The 23675-nt window shown below is 36.6% G+C and overlaps 2 protein-coding genes across 3 annotated transcripts; one reads left to right on the top strand and one right to left on the bottom strand.

Annotated features, from left to right (window-relative positions):
• On the top strand, positions 1-5181 carry LOC145617628 (peptidyl-prolyl cis-trans isomerase FKBP16-4, chloroplastic-like). Of its 2 annotated transcripts, XR_014107766.1 has the most exons (10): positions 1-331; positions 1460-1515; positions 1606-1661; positions 2003-2060; positions 2900-2974; positions 3612-3701; positions 3955-4032; positions 4691-4731; positions 4821-4925; positions 5060-5181. XR_014107766.1 is itself a non-coding variant. In XM_081672353.1 (9 exons), the coding sequence occupies exons 1-9, from the start codon at positions 115-117 to the stop codon at positions 4846-4848; spliced, it is 699 nt and encodes a 232-aa protein (XP_081528479.1). In that variant the 5' UTR covers positions 1-114; the 3' UTR covers positions 4849-5181. The 2 variants fall into 2 exon arrangements, 1 of the variants encoding a protein (XP_081528479.1); XM_081672353.1 differs by having other exon boundaries at positions 4821-5181.
• Positions 5182-6327: 1146 nt separating this feature from the next.
• LOC145617292 (splicing factor Cactin-like) lies at positions 6328-19399 on the bottom strand. The gene is made up of 8 exons (XM_081671986.1): positions 18562-19399; positions 15404-15499; positions 8017-8301; positions 7781-7913; positions 7555-7697; positions 7286-7459; positions 6939-7205; positions 6328-6832 (listed from the first exon to the last, which is right to left on the bottom strand). Exons 1-8 carry the CDS (start codon positions 19327-19329, stop codon positions 6713-6715), a joined length of 1986 nt encoding a protein of 661 aa, XP_081528112.1. The 5' UTR covers positions 19330-19399; the 3' UTR covers positions 6328-6712.
• Positions 19400-23675: the final 4276 nt, after the last annotated feature.

Here is a 23675-nt window from a genome sequence, read left to right as displayed (position 1 = left end):
TCTGGCTTGTGGACCATAATTTGAGACTTTGAATAATTACTCTTTCCATTATCACAGCAAAGCCCCCCATTTTGTAATCTTGGATAATTCCCAACTGCAACTTCAACTGAATCCATGGAACTCACCCTTTTCTCTCACCACCATTCACAATTTCTATACAAATCCACCCTCTTTTCAACTTCTAGTAGGAATTCTTTACCAAATACTAGAAATTTAAAACTATTTCATTGCAGTTGTTCATCATCATCATCAAATGATACTGCTAAACTAACAACATCATCTATGGCTATTGAGGGAAGAAGGGCATTCATCAGTTGTTTTTTCATAGCTGGTTTGTTCATAAATTTCTGAATTCTCTCCCCCCCCCCCCCCCCCCCCTTTTTTTTTTTTTTAAATTTCATGAATTTTGCTTTCATTTTTGTGTCAAATTTTGTTGGGGTTACTTTGATGTAATGCTATTGTGATTTGGGTGGTTATGTTTTTCAATCTATAATCCGCAGTGTAGTAAAAGCTCTGAAATTTTGTTATAAAAAGTAATATCTCTGAAATTTTGTTATCAAAATGGACATTTTTTTAATTTGAGCAATTGACATTTAATTTGTGAACACCCAATTACATATGGGTGATTCCTTTTATTAATTGCTCTCATTTCTTATACATATTTGGTAGATAATAATTAATGGTGGTATTAGAGATTATGTAGCTTGTCTGACTTGAAACCATGAATTGGAATATCATGACCACTGCCAACAATTATATCTTTAATTTTGCTCACATCAAAGTAACATGATGTGAGAGTACCTGCATTCGAGGTCATAAGAGATGTTGTGGCGGTATTCATGTACCAATTGTCATCAGGAGGGACTATAGGGTTGAGAGACTTAATGTGCATAGACTGCTCAATATTAGGTGGTTGATGGAGGTGCAGTCGCGCTGCCTACAGGATGAGCTTGCTGGGATTGTGTCCTAACAGGACTGATCGCTGCTGTTGCAGAAGGCGTGGCTACCACACTGTAGTGGGGTATGGCAAGATGGTTTACAAATAAATGTGCTTTACTTGGATACCCAGAGTTTTAGTGATAAAATTGGGAAAATCCTAGAGAAATAGGAATTAGGGAATTGCAGTAATGAAATAAAGAATAATGTAATGTGGTAGGAAGTTGTCCAGAGTGAATAAATGAATGTAGTTATCTTCTTTAATCTATTTTCTATGTTAAATGACAAATAGCAGATACGAAAAGGAAACTAAAGAGGATTGTTAAAACCGTGTACTAACTTGAGATATTGTACTAGACTTTTTTTCTTCAATGTATAAGTCTAATATGACCCTGCATATCTCTATGTGCATTTTTGGGGTATGTATTGCATCCATGATGGATGTTTGATAGTCTTTTTGTACTATCTTGGTTGATCTTTGTTATTTAGGATGTCACCCTGACTTAATTCTTTTATGTTACAGCTGCTGGGTTGTGTATCACTGATCTGGCTGGGGCTGTCAGCACAAGTAGAAGAGCTGTAAGATTTCTGTATGCTTTACAAATTTTATTTTTACTAGCGCATCTCACTACCATAGTATTTAAGATTTTTTTTCTACCTTTTTTACAGCTTAAAGGAGCAAAAATACCTGAGAGCGAATTTACAGTCCTTCCCAACGGTCTAAAGTTGGTGAATCCACTTTAAATCTCTTTATTGTTATACCTTTCTCCCTACCTCCAAACTCTATTGTGGATCTTCATATCTGTTCTTGTCGTTTTTGACGAATTTTTTGTTGTGTCATTATGTATAGTTTTGGGTATATAATGCCAATTGTCTAAGAATCTTGACTTACTGAATCAGTAAGATTTTTTTTTTCTTTGTCCTAGAAATCTCTGAGTTGATAAAGGCTGTCATAGTTAAATCCTTATTGACATGTAATGAGATGCTTATCTTGTTCTAAATCCATATTACTAGTTCACTTTTCTTTCTTGCTGCTTTGCTCAACTTTTAAAGATACATTTTGTAGGTATTATGACTTGAAGGTTGGAAGTGGAGCAGAAGCTGTAAAGGGATCTCGTGTAGCAGTACGGTTGTGACTCAATTTAATTTTATGTCGCTATTGCTATATAAGCATGATACATCTTTAATTTTGTATATTGACTTGGTTATGCTTAGAAAAGTTCTACTGTCATATCTTTAGCACATTCATACTATCATAAAAAAAAAAAAAAAAAATAAATAAATAAATAAAATTAAAAAAAATAAACTCAGTTTGTGTCAACCTATCCAGCTACCCTGAATTCTTATATTCTACAAAGTCCTCATTAGTAGAATTTGGTTTGTTATATATGTTTCCATTTTCTCAATGCCCATCACTTGATAAACTTATAAAAGGTATAAGAAGAATGGTGTATAAAAAGGGTATAAATAGTTTATGACTGAATATATATGAACAATAAAAGAGTTGTTAGAAATGCAATATTTTATTCAGTCTCTATAGGACCAACAAAGCATAAGGACTTATAATATCTAGAACTAGGGCATAGTTCTGAATCTAATTCATCTACTAGCACTTAATTTTCAATGTAAACATCGTATGTCTAAAGTCTAATTGCTTTTGCTAAAGTAACTATCATCTTTAAAATGGACGTGCTGTATAATATTGAAGATTGTAATGCTTTTGACTCTTGATTTTGACAAAAGCTTTTAACATTATAATGTATAAGCTATGGCTTTGCTTTGGTGATGCATGATGATGATGATTAACCCTCACAATTTGTGTTACCAGTTTTTGCAACCCTTTTAGGTGTTGTATTGCAAATTCTTTGAGCTCTTCTCATGTTGCTTTCTGTTGTTTACAGAAAATGCAGTAATTTGTCATATCCTTCAGCGTGCTCTACTTGATCATATGAAACTTTTGTAGGTGCATTATGTTGCAAAGTGGAAGAACATCACTTTTATGACTAGTAGGCAAGGGATGGGAGTTGGTGGTGGAACGGTAAGATCTAAAGTTGCTGAGTTGTTACATGTAATTTTCTTTAGAAGAAACGATTAAAATCAAGTAATGGATGGCTAACGTACTCATCCCTTTCATATGCACTACTTTTTGTATATATGATTTTTCCTTGGCTAAATGACCTTCCCTCAGTGGCTTTCACTTTCCTTGCTTTGAATTTTTAGCATCCGGTGCCTCGTTTCTACTGTAAATTGTTCCTATTATCTAATTGGAAGTTTGTGGTCTCAAATTTTTATTTTATTCCTCTTAAACCTATCTAGAAAGACCTAGCCAAGTGATGAAACTAGTTGAAATATCGAAGGCAAATGAATTACAATTATACTCAGTTTTTGCACCTTTGTACACCATGTATAGATAAGATAAGGATCTTGTATTTGACAGCTCTGTACATGACTTAACAGTGGTTTGTTGTGCTTCATGCAACTGCAATCCTGATAAATCATGTTTCTCTTAGAGTTGTTCTCGTGCATTGAAGTTGTACGTTCTTTTCTTGGGTTCATTTTTTATGAATATGCTTAGATGTTATAGTATTTCTTCAAATGCTTAAACATGTTTCTAATAATTTGTCAAGATCTCAACACTCTTCTTTCCTTTTTGGAACCTTTTTTCATGCTTGCAGCCTTACGGTTTTGATGTTGGCCAGTCAGAAAAAGGCAATGTTCTCAAGGGGCTAGATCTTGGTGTCCAAGGAATGAAAGTGGGTGGCCAGGTGAGACCTTTTTTTATATACTTGTCTGCCATCGATTAATGCCAAGAAGAGACAGGAATACCTTCACAGTTAGGTTCTTCTGTATTGAAGTGGAGCTTGCTTTTTGGAATGCATTCATGCTATATAAAATCTTGATTGATAGAATTAATCCTTAGATGATTTTGCAGATTTTTATGGATTTAATTTCTATTCTTCCAAGTGTTATTATATTCAATTCTTCCATGCTAATTTTGGAGCTCACTGCGAAATGCAGCGACTGTTGATAGTTCCTCCTGAACTAGCATATGGAAGCAGAGGAGTCCAAGAAATCCCTCCAAATGCAACAATAGAGGTATGATATACTCTAGCATCTAAAGTTATAACTTCTGAAGTTCTGATTATAGGTAAGAAGCAATATATGGCGCTGATTTGCCTTGGTTGTATGTGAAACATTTTCTTTTATGAGATGTAAACTAAGGGTTTTATGTATTGAATTCAATGGATCAGGATTCAGGGCTATGATTGATCAACTAATCTAACAAACAATTTAGGATTTGAAAACAGCTTGTCCTTAAAATAGTAAATTCACTCTTAGGCATACAGAAAACCTTCTCTCTGTACACCCCAATTTTGTAAAAATGTCGGATTCCACATTCTGTTCATTGATAACCTGACTATTTTGAGTATCGCCCAACTGAAGAGTTTCAGAATCTTGCTAGTCTTCTACTTTTAAGCAGGACTTATTCATGCAGCTGAAAATTTTTATTCTAAAGAATTAAATGAACTCTGAATAATAAAAAGTCCTTGACATAACCTTCAACCGGTTCAGCCAATCAATCTAGGTAATGAATCCAACTAGAAACGAAGTGCTTCTGAGCTTCCCTTTATACTCGTGCTCCTTTATTTTCGAGATAATTTTCTGATGTTTAGTACTAGATTCTTTTTCCCTTGCATTACAAATTTACAATTGGAATAATTGTCCATCATACTCTTTCTATAATTATGTGCAGCTGGATGTGGAACTTTTGTCCATCAAGCAAAGTCCTTTTGGGTACGCCATCGTCCCAACTCTTGTTGAACCATCTACTTTTATTTATTAGTATCTTCATAATTGGTTTTGTTTTTATTTTGTAACTGCAGGTCGCCAGTTAAGCTTGTGGAAGGATGAAGTGGTGCTATTCTATGTGCAATCTCTTACTAAGATGGCCTGATGGCAAAAGATAATTTTGCGAAATTCTCTGTTATGTATAAAGTTTCTTCCCAATATTTAAGAATTGATACTTGGATATTCTTATTATTATGCATCAACGTAGCTTTTTACTATTATGTATCTAAGTTCAAAATCATCCTGTTTAATCTTGTTCTACTTCCTCTTGTAGGGTGTTTCATCTTTTTCAGCCAACACAATTGTAACGCTTTGATCTTAATGCGTGTTCTCCAATCCTGCAAGTGTTATATAATAAGTGCTTGCAGACTGCAACTGAATCTAAGGTTTCTCGATTTCGTGGACTATCAACTGACAGATATGGAAATTAGGGAAGTAATCTTTAATCCTCAGCTAAACGCCTAAACTGTTATGAGACACCAGTACCACTGTATACCTATGGTCATCTGTGTGTGTACATAGTTACATTTCATCACTGTTTTCAACATCTTCGTTCTCACTAAGCCTTGTAATCTTCTGAGGTGGTAGTGTGCTATTCAGATCAAATCCCATCTAGATCACCCATAATGACTACGAACAAAAATAAATACTTCGTATATACCTATAATTGTAACTGTGGTGATCTAATCTACTGTGATCTACAAAGTATAATGCAAATTCCTTGCGTTCTTGCTTGATTATCAGAATGACTAGGATTCACTTCTGAATTACTTTGATCACCTATCTTTATTATTTCTTCTACTTTCGTGGACAAAGTGCTGGTTGATCTCCTTACAGTACTATTTTCGTAATAAGCTTTGAAAAATTCGAAATGCATAAATATATACAATCTATATATCTTGTATTATCTTTTATGTAATTTCCACAATCAATGGAATCGAACTGTAAATGTATATCAACTGGTCTAATCTCAGTTTTTGAACAGTAATTCCCTTTAAAGCCTAAAATTTAACGTACCCAGTCTCGCATTCTTACTCTGATGACAGACATAATCGATGTAAGTGTAAAAAACCTCCTGTTTCTGTAACCTCATGAGATACACCTAACAAGAGTAACAACTCACTCGTCATGATTTAGTTATCACGCAAATATTGTAATTTTGAACTAGTAATGTAACTTCTTCTCTCTCCGTCACAAAACATTATTCCTGATTGTAATATTTCACGGGAAAGAGAGGAGGGAGTGTGTGTAGTACATAAAAATCAGAACAAGTACAATGAAGTGGTGAAATGCCAGGAAAAATAAATGAAGGGGCACAAAGCCACAAAAAGTCGGAGGTATTTGAGATTCGATAAGAAAAGTAAAGATGAGGGATTGAGGGTAACTTAGACACTTATTTACTCCGTATTTCAAAGTGTCTCTATAAAAGGAAAGAAATGAAATAGGAATCACATTTAAGATCGCCCAAAAAGGAAAAATGGGATCTATATCAGAAAAGTTTAAAAAAAAAAAAAAAATACACCCTGTTTTAAAAAGGCTCTAGATTCAGTCATAAAGATTGTCTTAACTTTCTGCATATATCCTTTAATTTCTCTTTTTCATTTATACAGTTTTTGTGAAAACTGAAGAAGTTTCAAGGAAATTGAAACATGATTAAATAACAGCACCTTAGAGCTTCTAAGAAATCACTATCACTTGAACACTTGACGGAAAAAAAAAAAAAAAACTGTTTGGTGTAAAAAAGGACAGTCAGTGAGCGACATATACTGGTAAAACAGTAAGAACACCGAGTCACAGTTCCTAAACAAAACTTGTTAATATGATATTTACATTTCTTCGAACAATTGCATCTTTGAACATTACTTGTATCAAAATTGGGCAGATCAGGCTGTAAACTTCCACATGCACTTGCAGAGTGGAGATATCTTCACCTACGATAACGATATCTCTTGAAGTTGAAATACACATGTAATATCCCTCTCTCAAAGGTACATTTGTACCCCTTTTTATGGGAGTACTCCCACTCTTTATTCACGATCCTGAACGCCTGCAAAAGTAGATAATATCTTAGGAAACGTATTCTGGTAGCAGACATTAAGAAGTAAATCCAAGTTATGAGAAAAGAAAGAAAACACAGAAATCCAGATACATACGATATCCTCGTAAGGAGGGCCGGCATGAAACCTAATAATACAGGTCTCACTGCTGTCGCCATCTTTCTCAATAAAATATGTGGGTGCCTTAGTTTTATCAACAAGATCTGGGTAGAAAATGTTGAATTTGTAGCCTTGAACAATCTTTGGTGGAGGGTTATCATGGTCATAATGCGTCTGGTTATACTTATTCCATTCATAACCGGTATGAACACGGTTGAAATACTTTGGCTTTCTCGGGCGATATTTATCATGCCACCAGTACACCTGCAACAACATCCATTTGAGTTTCTTACTCAAGGAAACTTAAGTTACAGTACGTAAAGTAAGAGGATACACGTAAATACCTGTGAATCTAGATTAATTTCAGCACCAGAACCAAATACCACATCACCATCCTCCACGGCTCCCATAAGTTTCCTTGCCCTGACCTCAAGGTCATCCTCTGGCTGAGCACGTGGTTTCGAAGCCATAGCTTCCTTCAGCCTTTGTTCCTCTGTAACCGCCAAACGCTTCTTTTCCTGTTAATGCAGTAAAACTAGTGTAAGTACAAATTAAGGCAAAGGTATAAATAAATAGCTGAAAAATTATAAAACCATAGGATCAGTCAACTAACCAGCATAACCCTATCCTCATCAGGATCAATGGCCTCTTCAGCGTCTTCACCGTGTAAGAGCTGTGGAGAAAAGGACCCATCCTCTGCTTCTGACTCCGGAGCTTCCTCACGAATGATGGGTTCTGGAGAAAATGCTCGAACATCTACAACACATGCTGCATATTTCAGATAACTGTCTTGCAGAAGTTATCTAATATTATTACCATACTTAGCAAGTGATGCATACCTTCAACTTCTTCCTGAATTTCCTCCTCTTCTATCTTTTCCTCCTCGGATTTCAGGTTTTCATCTTGAAGAGGACATTCAAGGCGGTGCAAATGTTTCCTAAGCAGCTTGGCATGGATTTCTTTAAGACAAGCCTGCACATTAATGGCAATCATTTTCTACTGAACGAACTGTTCACCAATTTCAAAAACAAACCTAAAACTCAGAACCTAGTGTCAGAGAAACTAGCATACACACCTTTGCCTTGTAAATGTGAAGCCGTTTAACCACAGCTTCCCAATACTCAACCACCTTGGCTTTTCCAGAGCGCATCTCTGACTCAATTTGTGCTTGTAGTTCTAACAACTCTTTGTAGCTCTTGCCTTCCAAAAAATTTCGAACATCTGTTTCTATACTTGAATGCATGCCTCTTTCCTCTGCAAGTAACTCGGCAGGAGGTTGCTCCCCACGCACTCTAGCTCGGTCAATCGCATCCTTTCTCCTAGCTTCACCCAGCTCCCACTCACAAACCACCATCAAAGCCTGTCAAATCATACAGCCAAAAGAGTTAAGTATGCCACAGTAATCCAAACATAAAATATTGATTGACCTATCAAGAAAACTCCTTCATATCCCTTCTACACTAGTGCTCAATTTCCCACAATTGAGTAGCAAAGCTTTATGGTAAGCACAATGAGACAAAAGCTATGAGTGAGGACACACCACAGGTACCTCGTAAAATATTAGCTGTCAAGGGTCGACAACAAAATCTGCCCAACAAGTAAGATTAGGCGCATAGAACGAAACTGAAACACTTAATAAAGCCCAATTAAGTAATGTCAATCACTGAAATAGGAGCTTAAAATGAGGATCTAGGCTGGTTTCCACAAAATACACCAACAAGTTGAGATGGAGAGGAGATACAAACCCCACTCATTTCATTATTGGCACTTTCATAAATAATTGCATCTTCTTCTTTCGGTCCTTTAATAATGACATTATTGTAAATATTGCATCTTTTGTAACAGCTTAAAGTCTCATGAAAGGTGGTCTGAAAAAAGAAAGTTGGATTATAATCTACCCATCTTTCATTTGATCCTTCAAATCACTCCAAAAAAAATTGAACTTTTGGCTAAACCTTCATACACTTGTGACTTGTTTGAGAAATTAATACAGCGATTAGATATGAAAGATGGAAAATAACAGTGCACACTGCTTTTTTTAGGTAGGTACGAGTTTCGGTTCATCATTATTTGGCGGGCATGAGTTTTGTCATTTGGTAGGTAAGAGTTTCAAACTCCAGTTCATAACCAAATGAAAGGATGAAGGGAGGCATTGCAGTATACATAGATTTGCAACATCTCTACCATTGCAACCAACTAATCAAAGAGATTAAATGCCCTGTAATTCTCACTCACTGTGTCCTCTCCACTCTCCCCATGGCAGCAAAACTCAATCCCCAAAACCATTCCCACACTAACCTGAACAATCATCACAGCCATCCGTCAGCCATCCGCCAGCAACACTCCCTCTCTCCATCTGAACATCCAGACCAACCGCCAACACCACTCCCTCCCCCACCTAAAACACCAGCCAACCATCAATACCACTCATCCCCTTTTCCACAACCTAATTTTCCTTTATCCATAACAATAGCTCACAGCATGTTGTCAGTTGTCACAAATCCAAAATGATTGAGAAGAGAGAGCACAAAATATCCGAGCACTGAATACAGCCATATGTTGCTCTTACCTTCTCTCCAAATCTTCTTTTTCTAATATGCCGATGAAAAGGACAGTGATGGTGGCTGCACGAGGTGATGACGTGGGATGGTGGTGAAAGCTGCGGAGGGTGTGTTGTACTTCTCTTTCTTGATCCTTTCTCTCTTATGCTCTCTTTTCTCCATTTAAAGTTGGGAAGAATGATGATGGTGATGAGGGGGATAAGAAGATAAATTGGTCATTTGGTGAAGGTCGTGGAGAAAAGAAAGGGAGGAAGATGAACTGGTTGTGTAGTAGTGGATGGTTTTACTATCAAGTGTTGACAGTCAATGGGGTAGGTGGGATGGTGGTGGTTGGTTGTTTTGTTAACACGGAAGTAGGGATGTCAATGGGGCGGGGCGGATGTTGGCCTTCCCATCCCCATCCCCACCTAATATTTTTATCCCCATCCCCATCCCCATCCCCATCCCCGTGGCGGGTCCAATTTTCATCCCCATCCCCACCCCACCGGGTACAACTCCAAAACCATCCCCGCCCCACCCCCCACTTGGATATCCATCCCCACCTTATCCCCACCAAAGACCCGCCTAATCCCCACCCAAGATCCACCTAATCTCCGTATCTCAAATAAACAATCTTACATAATTAATACGAATTATAAAATAAAACATTCTACACACATTTTTATGTTATAATATAAGTGTCATACAAAGTATTATAATAAATATTGTATTTCATGTAATTATTTTATAAATAGTATAAAAGTATGTAATTTTGCTTTAAAAGATATATAGATGTGGGTATGAGGTGGGGATGGGGCGGGTATGAAGTGGGGCGGGGCGGGGATGGGGCGGGTACAACTTAAAATCCACCCCCGCCCCATCACCCATGGCGGGTATGGTTTTTATCCCCATCCCTGCCCCACCACCCGCCAAACCGAGACCCATCCCCGCCCCACTGGGGCGGGGATGGGGCGGGTCTCCTACTTGACCCGCCCCACTGACATCCCTACACGGAAGGATGAAATTGCTAGGAACTGACATACTTACAGCACTAATAATGGCAGAAAATAAGATGGTGATTATATTGATAATAAGAGAATTACACTTAATCGAATGATAATTCCACTTTCGAGAGGTGGATTCTCTCCAAGTATGAGCTTTCGAGAGGCTCACTATCTCCCAATAACTAACCTCATAATATTCAACATGTCCTTATTCCTCCTAATGAAGCCTATTTATAGAAAATCTCTCCTAATCAACCTCTTACTTATTCCCCAAGTCACTACTAATAGACTATGACTAACATGCCCTTCCCCCAAATATTGATTCCTTGCATTACCCCCCCTCCCAAACTTTCACATTGTCCTCAAGGTGGATTATAATCAGAAATGGATTCCCAGCCTTGGCAATGATTCTCGACCTCAGAAACAGTGATTGCTAAGTTGGCTCTAAAATAGACCAAAACTGAGAATGGGCTGCAATGTTCTCTAAAAATTGACAAAGTACAAGACTGGCTTTTACGGGTTGAAGAGTTGGCCGTATAAAAAGTGGAGTGGTAAGTTGTAAAGTTGAAAAATGGTAAATGACAGATTGGGCAATGAGTGTTGGAGAAGGATAGTTGGGCTTTTAGTCAGTAGGTCCATATTTGTGCCTTTCCTTCTTGTAAGCAAAAGGGCTTTTTAGGTAAGCAAGCCAATAAATCTGATTAGCCCAATGTGTTGATTTGTATTGGTCTGCTGGCCTTTTATCTGTTTCAGTAGTACAAGACCTAGCTAATAATATTCACTTGTAATTGCTTCAAGTGATATGACCATAATACCCTTACTAACATAGTCCATTTCTGACTTCCTCTCCAGGCCAACAAGAGACCCACTCAAGCTTCTCTCATACTCCTCTCTTTCTAGACCATTCTGGAAAACACCAAGCAACAACAGTTCAAGTTTCCACCATTGATTCCGCTGCTGACCAAGGACCCTGTACGGCTGCTGACCACCACCTTCGTCCAGATCACCACCGGCGGAAAACCCACCAGATAAATCACCATTCCTCACCCCACTACTCAAATCAACGTTCATAATTTCTGGGCCCCAACCAGCTCCTTGTCCACGCTCACCGCACCAACAACCTAGACGACTGTCAGTCTCGCCGGCGTAAAAACCTGGGCCACTTCCTGACCAGCTGCCATCAGCCCCTCCCCTCTTGAAACAATCTCCCAATGATCCACCCATACTACCACACCCGTGCTCGACTCTCCACCAAATTCACTAGCACCGGTAAATCCACCTACGGACCTACCCAGCTCGCCGACAATTTCACAGTGACCTCCACCGGCAAACCCATCCCCAAAATCGACAAGCCTTCCCCCAAATTTGAGTTTTCTTGCAAAACCCTCAACTCCACAGCCAATCAAACCGTCAAAATTTTCAGGGGAACCACATCACCCACCAGCACCCCCACCAGATTTCTCCATCATCGTGCCACCGGAGAAGTTGCTAACAACGGAGTAAAAGCACCGATCAGATCTGGAAATTTACAATTTCTCCTCCACCTTCTATACCTCCTATGATGCAATTTCTCCCTCATCACGTGAAAATTCAGTGGTGGCAGACTGCTCCTTAGCACTGACTTGATGTTCTTCCTCTTTGAGCCCTTCCTGAATCAGACCTAGCTCCACTCTAATTCGAGAAAATGCATTATCAACTACCTTCTCTATGTTCTTCCACAGTCTCTCTGTAATTTCATCTATTCTCCTTAAATTCTGACTGTGAGACCATGTCAGTGAACTCACTGTTCGCCGGAGCTGGACTTCTCACCGGGGATCGTACTGCTCTGATACCATTTGCTAAGAACTAACATAATTACAGCACTAGTAATGGCAGAAAATAAGAAGAAAGATGTTGATTATGTTGATAATATGAGAATTACACTAAATCGAATTATAATTCCACTTTCGAGAGGTGGAATCTCTCCAAGTGTGAGCTTTTGACAGGCTCACTCTCTCCCAATAAGTAACCTCACAACATTCAACATGTTCTTATTCTACCTAATGAGGCCTATTTACAGAAAATCTCTCCTAAGTCCTAACCAACCTCTAACTTATTCACCAAGTCACTACTAATAGACTATGACTAACATGCCCTTCCCACAAATATTGATTCCTTGCAGAGATTAGAGAGGTAGAAAGGGAAATTACTTCCTCCTTAAATATGTCGTGTGTAATAGACTGGGATTACTGCTAACTTACACAAATAATAGTAAAATAGAGAGAAAAGATTGGTTCTTTGATTAAAATATATAATCTGATTTTTGGTAAATTGTTTTAATAAGAAGAATTAATAAGATGGAAGCTTGAATATTGAAAAATAATGGCGCAAGGATTACAAATGATAGGGTTAATAGCTTTAGGCTAATACTCTCAAAATAGCTTGAGGCTATCACTCTCTAACAATGGCCTTAGGCCATAATTCTCTAAGGTTTCCCACTACAAATTTCTGTCTACCTTCTCAATAAATCTCTTATATTTACATTCTCTATCCCTAGGATGATTCTAGGCTTAGCTTTTGACTCATGTGCACAGGTGACATCTCTTGGTTCATTGCATATTTTCTCTTATGTAACACAGTTGATGACTACTAAGTACTAACAAACAAAACTACCCATGATAACCCTCCCATAACTCGGTTCATTGCATTGTGTTTCAAGTTCTAGCCCTGAAAATGCAAAAATGACTTCTCAAAATGATAAAATATTCGAATATCATAAATCCCTATTACCTCAGTAATTATGGCATAGAAAGCTGATATATCAAGGGATCAACAACCCATAGAAAAATCACCCAAATATTAACAGCACATAAAGTTGCTTTACCTTGCATCTTAAAACTACTAAAATCGAGAGTCTAAGAAGCTAGGCTATTATGATACGTGAATTGGTTGGGATTGCAGTCTAGGCATGTCTTATTATCTTCGGCAAACTATAAGGCAGAGGTGATACTTGTCAATGTCATGGTCTCATGGACAAAAGAATTTATGGATAAAGATGCTTTAAATTCAATAATGATGTCAAAGGTTAGATTAGGGGAAAATATTACAATGACTTTTAAATAGCTGACAACTCTAAGGGGCTATTTGACAGAGGAGTTTCTCAAGAAAAGGAAATGGAATAAAATGCCCTGATTCCCTTAGTGCTTGTTTGGTTCATTGTTTTGTACCTTCTACACAGTACACACCACAACACACTGATTTTTCTCAACATCTTGCACCCAGATTAAAATTCCCCAACCTTGGCAACCAAAGAACTAAAAAGTCAGTACAAACAAAAAAAAAATCCGCCCCCAAGAACCATCCTAAACCATAAATACCAACTTGCCACTGACCATTTCCATAGGTCATTGATACTGCCTCCATCAAACCTAGTCTCGCCATCTTCTTTGCTACTTTTCAACCACCACATTATTGACTTGATGTTTTAAGTAGAAAAAGAAGAAATCAAAGATACTGGCCACTAGTCATAAGCCCTGTCTCCACTATACTCATCCCTTTTCAAAACCCAAAACCACTACTGCCTCCTTAAACGGCAGTCCACCACATTAGGAGTCTGAGAAAATAAATCAGAGAAAAAACTGCAACTTACCGAATTCGACAGCCATTATATTTGAGTGAATTGTGAGAAAATCTGAGAAAGCATAATCATGGACTATATGATGATTGATTCAAGCATCAAAACTTGAGAAACGAAGCTTTGATGACCAAATTCGACCACCAAATGACCAATTTGCTATAAATTCTAAATAGGCACAAACAGAGAGAGTTGAGAAGAAAGATGAGTGACATTGGATGTTAACAGGGAAGGGAAGTGTTGGATGGAAGGTGGAAGAGGGAAGAACGAAAAGTTTGTTCCACTGGGTTTTACCTTGCTGATGGACATATATGGGAAAAGGGAACAAAGTGGGTTTCATTTCTTTGAACAACAAAAGAATGAAAAGTGAATACCTGTCATTTCCCACTCAAAACCAAACAAAATCATGTAATTTGGGATACTATTTCCTTTCCTTTTCCAAAATTCCTTTCTTGATTCCTTTCCCTAATGTGAACCAAACAACCACTAAATCATTAGCAAGATATGAATGTAATCATGTGCACTTTACATGCAGGACATCTAATCCAGCATTTATATTGAGTCCCCTTCCAAAGTTCCAAGCCTATAATTTGCAGGTACTTCATCTTCAAACATATATGTCTCAAATAGGCTCAGCTTGACTACAGAAGCCACTAAGGAAAGCAACAGTGATAACTATTTAAACCAATTGAATAACAGTGAAAGTATGCGATGCAATTTTTTTTTTTTTTTTTTTAAGGAAAAGTATGCGATGCAAATTAAAAGGAGAGATGCACTTATTAGATAATAAAGCAATACCCCCATTACGGTAATAAAAAAAAAATATACTAACTCCGATTTTTATTATTTGCAACTTTGGGGTATTATTTGTGAGATATGAAATATTCCAAAGTTGCAAATAACAAAGATCAAAGGTAGTAAAAAATATATATTAAAAAAAAAAAAGTACAATCCCCCCACACCCCACCAACCCCCCCCCCCCCCCCCCCAACAAAAAAAAAAAAAAAAAAAAAAAAAAAAAAAAAAAAAGGCCCAAATGCCTTGTAGCTTTTGCTATGCAAGAAATATCCTTTGTCTCTTCTACAAGAAATCGGTTTGGGCATTCAATTTCCCAACTCCATCCAGAAAATACTTAAAAAGTGATGCAACTTCTGTGATGCTTACTTTTTAGACTTTTAAATTGACAGCTTCAACGCAAAAAATATTATAGAGTTATTGAGATTGCCTCGTAAAATGATACTAATTATCAAAAGCAGAATAACCAAATTTTATAGGCATATGTAAGACAGAGTAGAGCAAAAATACCTCCCAAAATTCCACATGAGTTGGTGTTTCTCTGTCTAGGCCAAGATGCAATTTTATATCATCGTGTAGCTCCTCAATTTCTTTAACAGTTAAGCCCTGTATAAGATTTAGCACAAACAAAACACCATAAGAAACACTTTCATACAAACTAACTTTTCATGTATATATCTAATATTGTAAAGCTTGTCTGATCCACCAAAAGTAATAAGGTGAAGCAAACAATCACACAAATTTGTCACAAAAGAAAAGCAGAGACAATCCAAAAAGTCAACCTCTAAGCCAATAAACCCCCCCCCCCCTATTCAGTGTAAGTACTTTTGTTCCAATACTCCAGTACTTCTGTATATTAATACTCCCTAATCAGCATATTCACCATATTATGATATCACTTTTGTATATTAATACTCCCTAATCAGCATATTCACCATATTATGATATCTCAATGCACAAAGATAGGATTTGACGAGGAGTGGTAGAGAGTAAGAATAGATCAACAAGGAGTGTCGTTTGTTAATTTGTCTCCATTACTCCAACCATACACCATAGATTTTTTTTTTTGGGGTGGGGGGGCTGTTTCAGTTTGTTTCCTGAATTAAGCCTTTCAAACCAATTTTTCCGAATTTTATAATAAAACCTTTATACCTAGTGTATTGCGTTCCGTGTATTGGAGTGTATTACATATTAAGTAACCTTGATCACTAAATTAGTGTAGCCAACACAATTTCAAAAAACAACAATTCAAAGTAATTAATTTCCATGCAAGGTATTGCTCTACCTTAAAATATGTCATGATATCATTCGAATTTGCTCAAACTTTCTGGGTCAAAGAAGAAAGAGTTGCATGACTTGCATCTGCTATTGTACAGGATAGAGCTTTTCATTTTAAAATAACTAAGCCTTATTGAAAGATGAACTTTTATCATAATATAGCTTTTCAGATCCTCACTACAGGTCCTCAACTTTGAAAAAGGATCCATAAGTAGAAAGGCATGGATGTGGGTGGTCCTGTCTCGGATTTATACTTTCAAGAATGGATCTTAGGCGATGGGATAAATGGCTGATGGGCGTTTATGGAAAGACTACTAGTCAAACATGGCCCTTTTATCAATCTATGACAGGGTACCCATAACAATAATAAAATAAACTATCCCTGTATCTACATTCATAAAGGATCTTGGAATTTTCTTCGTTCAGAGTCCAGACCTATTCTTTGCCGCATAGCATTATCTTCTTGCAAATCAACCCTATACCTTCTATAAGAGAGGATTAGTTTGATTGTTCTGTAAAACTATGGACACCAAAGAGGCTTAGAAAGTTAAAAGCATATGAGTATTTATGGATTGATGACTCGTATAGCCCTAGGCCCCTGGTTCACCTTTCCCTAAATCTAATTGGCTTTGGCAAAATCCTCTCTTCCCAAAATTTAAAACTTTTCACCTGGCTAGGCCATTTCAGCAAACCTTCACCTATAGAAGAGGTTTCTCGAATCCTCAAATAGCTGCCCCTTTTTCCCTAACAGTCCAAATTCCACCCTCCTCATTTTTAGACACTGCCTAGGAAGCTTACCACTTGATGAATGGCTCCTCAACAATCACTGGTCATTCCAAAGGAAAGCCCATTCTCTTATCTCTAGGTTCAAATCCACACCTCAGCTTTTTCTGAATTCTTTTCTATCCAAACTACGCTAATGCCTAACTTAATCAAGCTACATTACCCCTATTGGACCCCACCAAATAGGAAGGACTTAAAATCAATTTCAATGTGTCTATGGTTTCTGTATCTCTACCTGTGGTATTGGCAGGATTGTGCATGGACAGGGACCATAGAGAAAATTGGTTTGCAAGTTCTCATTTCTCAAATTCAAATCGGATGTAATTAAGTGCCATAACTAGCTTTACAAGCAACTATCAATTGCAGTAGAGACAGGATGGAGAAACAAAACAACAGCCTTAGATTGTATCATCCAAAATAATAACAATACGATTAGTTGGTTTGCAAAAACCGTCCACGACATTATGTATAGCATGTGAATCTGATAGAATATTTGAGAATCACAAGATTTTTACAAATAACTGATCACCAATTTCAAAACTGGCAATATTTAACCAAAGTAGATGTCTTACAACTTGCAGAGCATTGTTTTAATAACATGAAAAACTGCAGCAGATTTCAACAATATACAAAACAGAAAAATTCAGAGCAAATTTACTTCATGCATACTTGGCAATTGCAGACACAATTTTAAATACAAGTTCAAATCAATTGTATCTCTAATAATGTCCTGTAGAATCCTGGTAACAAATACAAACCCAGCATTATAATCTACCCATTACCCCCCAAACATCCCTAAGAATATAACAATAAGATGACCAGATATGAGAGTTGAAAATTCTATGATTTCAGATAATGTCTAACAAATTTTCAACTCGCAAAAACCATCAAATGTGGTAACTAAATGTCAACGTTGATGGGGTCATTTTCTTAGGAATGTCCCTAAATTTGCTTGATGAGTATCATTCAAACAAGGGAATGTTTTTGCTAAGGGGGTAAAATTAGGGTCCATGGATGTTTATACATGAAATGTTTATGGTTCAAACAGCAAATTTAGTGAGCAATGACTCACTGTACTTACATCATTGCAAACCCTGTAGAACTATTGTTTGATAGAATATAGCAAACTAAAAGTGTGTTTGATTGGGAGGGAAAACTAATACTCAGTATTTCCATTTCTCTACATATGGTTTATAAAGAGATGAAAAACAGTTTTCCATAGACTAGAAATAGTTTCTCCAAAGTATCATAACACTAGGCTCTCGTAACAAACGATGCCACATCTTCCTCTCTATCCTTAAAATTCCAATTCCTATCTGTCCTCACTTCATTCTAATTATCTCTCTCTAACTTATCTATCACCAAAACAATCAAAAGATGAACTTCAACTACATTTTCCGTCCAACCAAACCGAGCCTAAAAATGCTAATCATACAAGTTTCTATACCTTTGTACAGAACTCACCCAAACTACAATGGCAATACAATATTCCAACACATAATCAACAAAACTTGAGTTATTGCATTAGACAATTCGAAATTATAACATACTACTTGAATAGCAATCAACAAAACAAATTCATCAAACCAAAACAAATTCATAGTTACCTTGAAAACCATGTAAGGCTCATCCAACTCGACATCGAATTCATCGGATTCATCAAGATACTTAGTAAGAACATCAATCGGCTTCGTCCTCCCTTCGCGCAATCGAATCCTAGACCTAACTTTACTCTGATCAAAATGAAACTCCTCCTCTTTCTTCTCAAAATCATCAGCTTCAGCTCTAGACCTTTCTCTCTGCAACAAAAGCATCTCCTCTTCTCGTTGCGCCTTCTCCAACGCTCTCTCTTCCCTCCTCTTCTTCACCTTCTCGATCTCCGCCATTCGCTCCTTCTGCCGCTTCTTCTCCGCTCTCACAGTAAACTCATCCAACGGCACTCCTTCACCAACATCTCGTTCAATCTTCTTCCTCCAAACAAACTTCTCGTTCAAGTTCGCATCGCCGAAAGGATTCGACTCGTTCGAGTAGCCTGACACGGTCTGAGTCTTGAGCTTCTTCGCTACTCTCATGGCCTTCTTCTGCGCCTTCTTCGCGAGGTACTCCTTAATCGCTTCTTCCGAAACCTTCTTCTTCCTCTTCCGCCGGTCGCCGGAGTCTTCGGAGGATTCCGGCGAGGATTCTCGTTTGCGGTGGCGGCGGCTGTTGCTTCGCCGGCGGTGTCTGCTGCGGTCGCGGGAGGAGTCGGAGTCATAGTCGGAGGACTCGGATTGTGAGTCGGCCGAATAGGAATCGGAATCGTCGCGTTTTCTTCTACTCGAGGAAGATGGTTTGTCTCTTCTGCTTCTGCTGTTGCTTCTCTCGTGTTTCGCCATTGTTAGGGCTTTGAGTGAAAGACTGAAAGGATTGAGAATATAGGGGGTTTGAGTCGAGATCACCTAGGACGGGGCTAAGGAGGCACTCCAATTTTCGTTAAACTTTTTTTACTATTTGGATTTATTAAAATTAAAATGAATTATGAAAATATTATCTTATTCATCTAATCTCTATGCATTGACAATAGAGTACCTTTTTTCACAAAAAAAAAAAAAAAAAAAAAAAAAAGTACCTTTTTATTAGGACAAAATTAATCTCAATAGCACTAAGCCACCAATTATAGGTTAGATGCAAAAAATAGCACAATTCCAATTTTCATGCTTTTTTTTAATCTTCTCTAATTTATTTAATTACTTTATACTTAGCACGTGCTCCCTAATAACGTATGTTGTAATGACGTTCATGATAAATTACAACGAATAGATAATGTTTGGCAAATAAATCGAAATCTAACCAAACAATTAAAAATTCATCCAAACAACACATCGATTTCAACAAATCATCATAACAATACACCAACTAATATCTTAATTTAATGAAGCAAAAAAAAAAAGGCTTTTAATCAAATGCATGTATTTAGCACAGAGATAGAAATGGAATGTTAAAATTTATCGATTTTTAAAAAAAAATTTAAAAAGTACAATTTAAAGAATATCGCCTATGATTTTAGGATTGGCCTTTGTCTTCTTCATTATATACCTTAGGTGTTCCTCAAGGAGTAGTATCAATATTACTAATTGGGATAATAGGTGAATTACTGAATAACAATAATAATAATGGAGTCATTTACTTAGTAAGTAAGACAAAATTAAAAATAAAAATTTGTTAAATATATTTGAATGATAAAAATACGCTTAATTTTCTGACAGAATTTTCGATCTCTAATGTCTTGTATGACATTTTTTGCATCGAACTTTATAGTTTGTGATGTAGAGTGCACCCAATTAAGGTTGTGCTATTCTTTGCACCCAACCTATAGTTGGTGCTATTGAAGCCAATTTTCCCTTTAATTAGTGGATTGCTAAACATTATCAAACCGCCATCAAATATTATCAAATTGTCATCATTTCAAGTAAAAAAGGACTTTCTAGCCCTTAATAAAAATTTATCCAATTTTTTTTTCTAAATTTAATTCATCCACTAAAACCACCGCGTCAACCGCCTAGATTGGACCACCACCATGAATGGAAAAGTCGACGGAAATGGATGATGATTACGGTGGCTCGTTGGAAAATCAACCGCAATCTCCACCGTCAGCTTTTGAACAAGTACAATTTCGACATTTAACGTTGAATTTTGGTGTAAAAAGTGACTGGTGACGACAGTCAATCGTCACGATAATCGGTTTTGGGTGCGCCGATTATCATGGTTAACCGGAGCTGGAAATCGGTTACCAGCCACGGTTAACCGATGGTCAAATGCGGTAACGTAGCCGGTAACCGCTTTCCAGCTCCGATTGACCATGGTTAAGGTCAGTTTTTTTTTAAAAGAATTATTATTATTATATTTACTATTATTATTATTATTATGAATAATAATAAATATTATTCTATTTATTATTATTATTATTATTATATCTTAAAAACATATAATGTCAAACAACCTACAAAAAATTAGTGGGAAGCCGATATACAATCTGGGCCCCCACTCCTCGAGCTATAGCAAATCCTATCCTAGTGAAGATATGAGCAGCAACACGTGCTTCAATGTCTTGAGTCTTCGAGAACATCTGGATCCGCTTCAGCAATGCAACCGCCTCCTTATCTAATTCCCAAGTGAAGAGAAAGAGAAAGGGAGGAAGCCATATCCAATGGCAAGACAATTGGATTCGTACTTAACTCGCTTCCGATGAGCCGCATCAGCCACAACCCGTCCAGGAACAAAGTCAGATAACCCAAACTGTGTCAAAGGAGAAGACCTTGTCAAGTCAGCACAGACATCACGACCACGATCCCATGAATAAAGTAACAAATCTGCAGGTCTGAGGGCCACGTCGTTCCCTCCAGACAACCCTATGCCAACCTCCTTTCTAGCTGAAATCCCGGATCGATAACAAACATTAACAAGAGTATCCCGAACAACATTATACCGATATTTAATACCCACCATACCAACACACGATACCGTGTAATCACCGAAAATATCCCCAGTAAAAACCCTTGAACAAGCAAAGCACGACGTTGTGAAAGAAAACAATAGAATACCCAACCGGTAGCACAACACACATCGGTAAGTCTTGGCGTTCATTGTCTGACCTAACCTCGAAATAGGGACCGCCCGAAGCCAAACAGGGGTGTGATCTCCCTGCTGTGATTTCTACAACGCTGATTGTCGAGGAATTAAAGAATAGGTGGATTCTTTCGAAGCGGTAACCTTTGTGAAATATATATCTGCAAATTCCTTTATAATTTTAGGGGCAGCGATCTCACTAGGATTACTCAAGATGTCTTACTCCACCGTCTCAGTAAACAGACTCAACGCATACTCAAAGGTTCGTCCAACACCAACAATACCAACATGCCGTAAAAGATGTGTCTGCAACCTAGCAGACTGTAACCGAGAAGCAAGAAAAGTATAATCATCAATAACTTAATACTAAAACGGGGTGACACATGTCACATCCTTGTGCTTTTTTTTCCCTTCAAACTAGTTTAATCCCCGTGCGTTGCCCGGATTATGTAGCTATTATTTGTTTAAATAGTTGTCAATTTTATATTCGAAAAAAATTGAAATCATAATCCATTAATTATTTTGAAAGAAGCATTGTTTTTATTTAGTTTTGGAATAGATGAGGAAAAAATTAGACAAAAAAAAGGATGATGTCAAAAATAGTTTAGGCAGGAAATTTTTTAATAAGAAATTGACATGTGTCATCAAATGATGTCAGCATGTTTTGTTTTAGTAATAGTTAATAGATTTCTCTTCCCTTTTAGTGAAAATCTTTTTTTATAATATTTGTATTACTTTTTTTTTGACGAGAAGAAAAATGATTTCATTTATGAAAGATAGTTAAACAGCAGTTACAAACAATTCCTGAAATCTAAAATTCCAACACAAGTACAAATCACCCTAGAACTAGTTACATCGCAGATTCGATCAACGATCGCCTTAATAAAAAAACTTCATCCGAAGCAATACAATCTGTGAGTTAGCACTAATTCGGCTTGGGATCCACGGATGAGTAATTGTTTGGGTGAAAAAATTCATACGGCCTTCTAGATACTTTCGGAAACGATGAAACCCTAAATCTTCAAAGTTAAGCACATGAACAAACAAAGAAAATAACCCTAATTGAATAAACATCATCTTAAAGATGGGAACCATTTATTGAAAGCAATTAAAAAGTTTTTTGGGGCTTACCACCGATAAAAATACCGGTGGAAGCCTCTAAAAAAATTTACAATTGAGATCAGAAAAAAAGAGATGAAAGAAAAAGAGAGATAAGGAATATAATGAAGGAAAACCTTTAAAAAAGCAGGAAAAATCTAGCATTAGAGGCTAGAAAAACCCTCCCAAGGGAAAACCTAGAGGGAACCAAAAAACTCTCCCAGGGAGAAAACCTTCATATGTATAATATAACTATAATAATATTACTCCAACTTTTTATAATATTTTTGTAGTAAATTTTTTTTATTTTTAATTTTTTATTTAGTGTTCTTAATTCTTCCATATACATTTACCTTAAATATTATTCTAACTCTTTTAATTTTCTTTTAAACAGATTATTATTAGATTTTTTCCAAAAAAGTAATACTTTCTCCGATCCGTTCTTTTTTTATTGCACCATGAGGGATTTCACGCTTGCCAATGCATTAATTTGGCTATTAATATCTTAAATTATACTTTTGTAAAAATTATAAATAATTGATATTTGAAAAGTAGATTTTGAGACAAATCTAACTAGATCTCACATGACTATATTTTTCTTAATGGATAAATCACAAAACATAGTAAAAAAAGATTATGTGAATAGTGTAAAAGTCCTTATGGTGCAATAAAAAAAACGGAGGAAGTAATAAAATTGATTATAAATTATTTTAGCGAAATTACTTTAAAACTAGCGTCACTTAAATTTTTTAGCATATTACATTATAGAGCCGCTTATAAAAGAGTAAAATAACCCTTATAACACTGATCAACTAACCCTTATAATTATTATTTTTATCTAAAATATGGTATTATATGTTTCGTATTAATCTTTTGCTTTGCGTTTTTATATGGATTATTACAACATAATTTTCAATATGTTGATGTGTGTATTGTATCAAATTTTATTTGTTAAATAGAATTAATTTTTTTTTTTTTAAAAAAAAATTGAAATTACCGTGCATGGCACGTGGCGTAA

Source organism: Chenopodium album, chromosome 26 (assembly GCF_948465745.1).
Source record: "Chenopodium album chromosome 26, dcCheAlbu1.1, whole genome shotgun sequence".
NCBI classification, from domain to species: Eukaryota; Viridiplantae; Streptophyta; class Magnoliopsida; order Caryophyllales; family Amaranthaceae; genus Chenopodium; species Chenopodium album.
The sequence above is the reverse complement of the archived record's forward strand: the minus strand, read 5'-3'. Positions and strand labels throughout refer to the sequence as shown.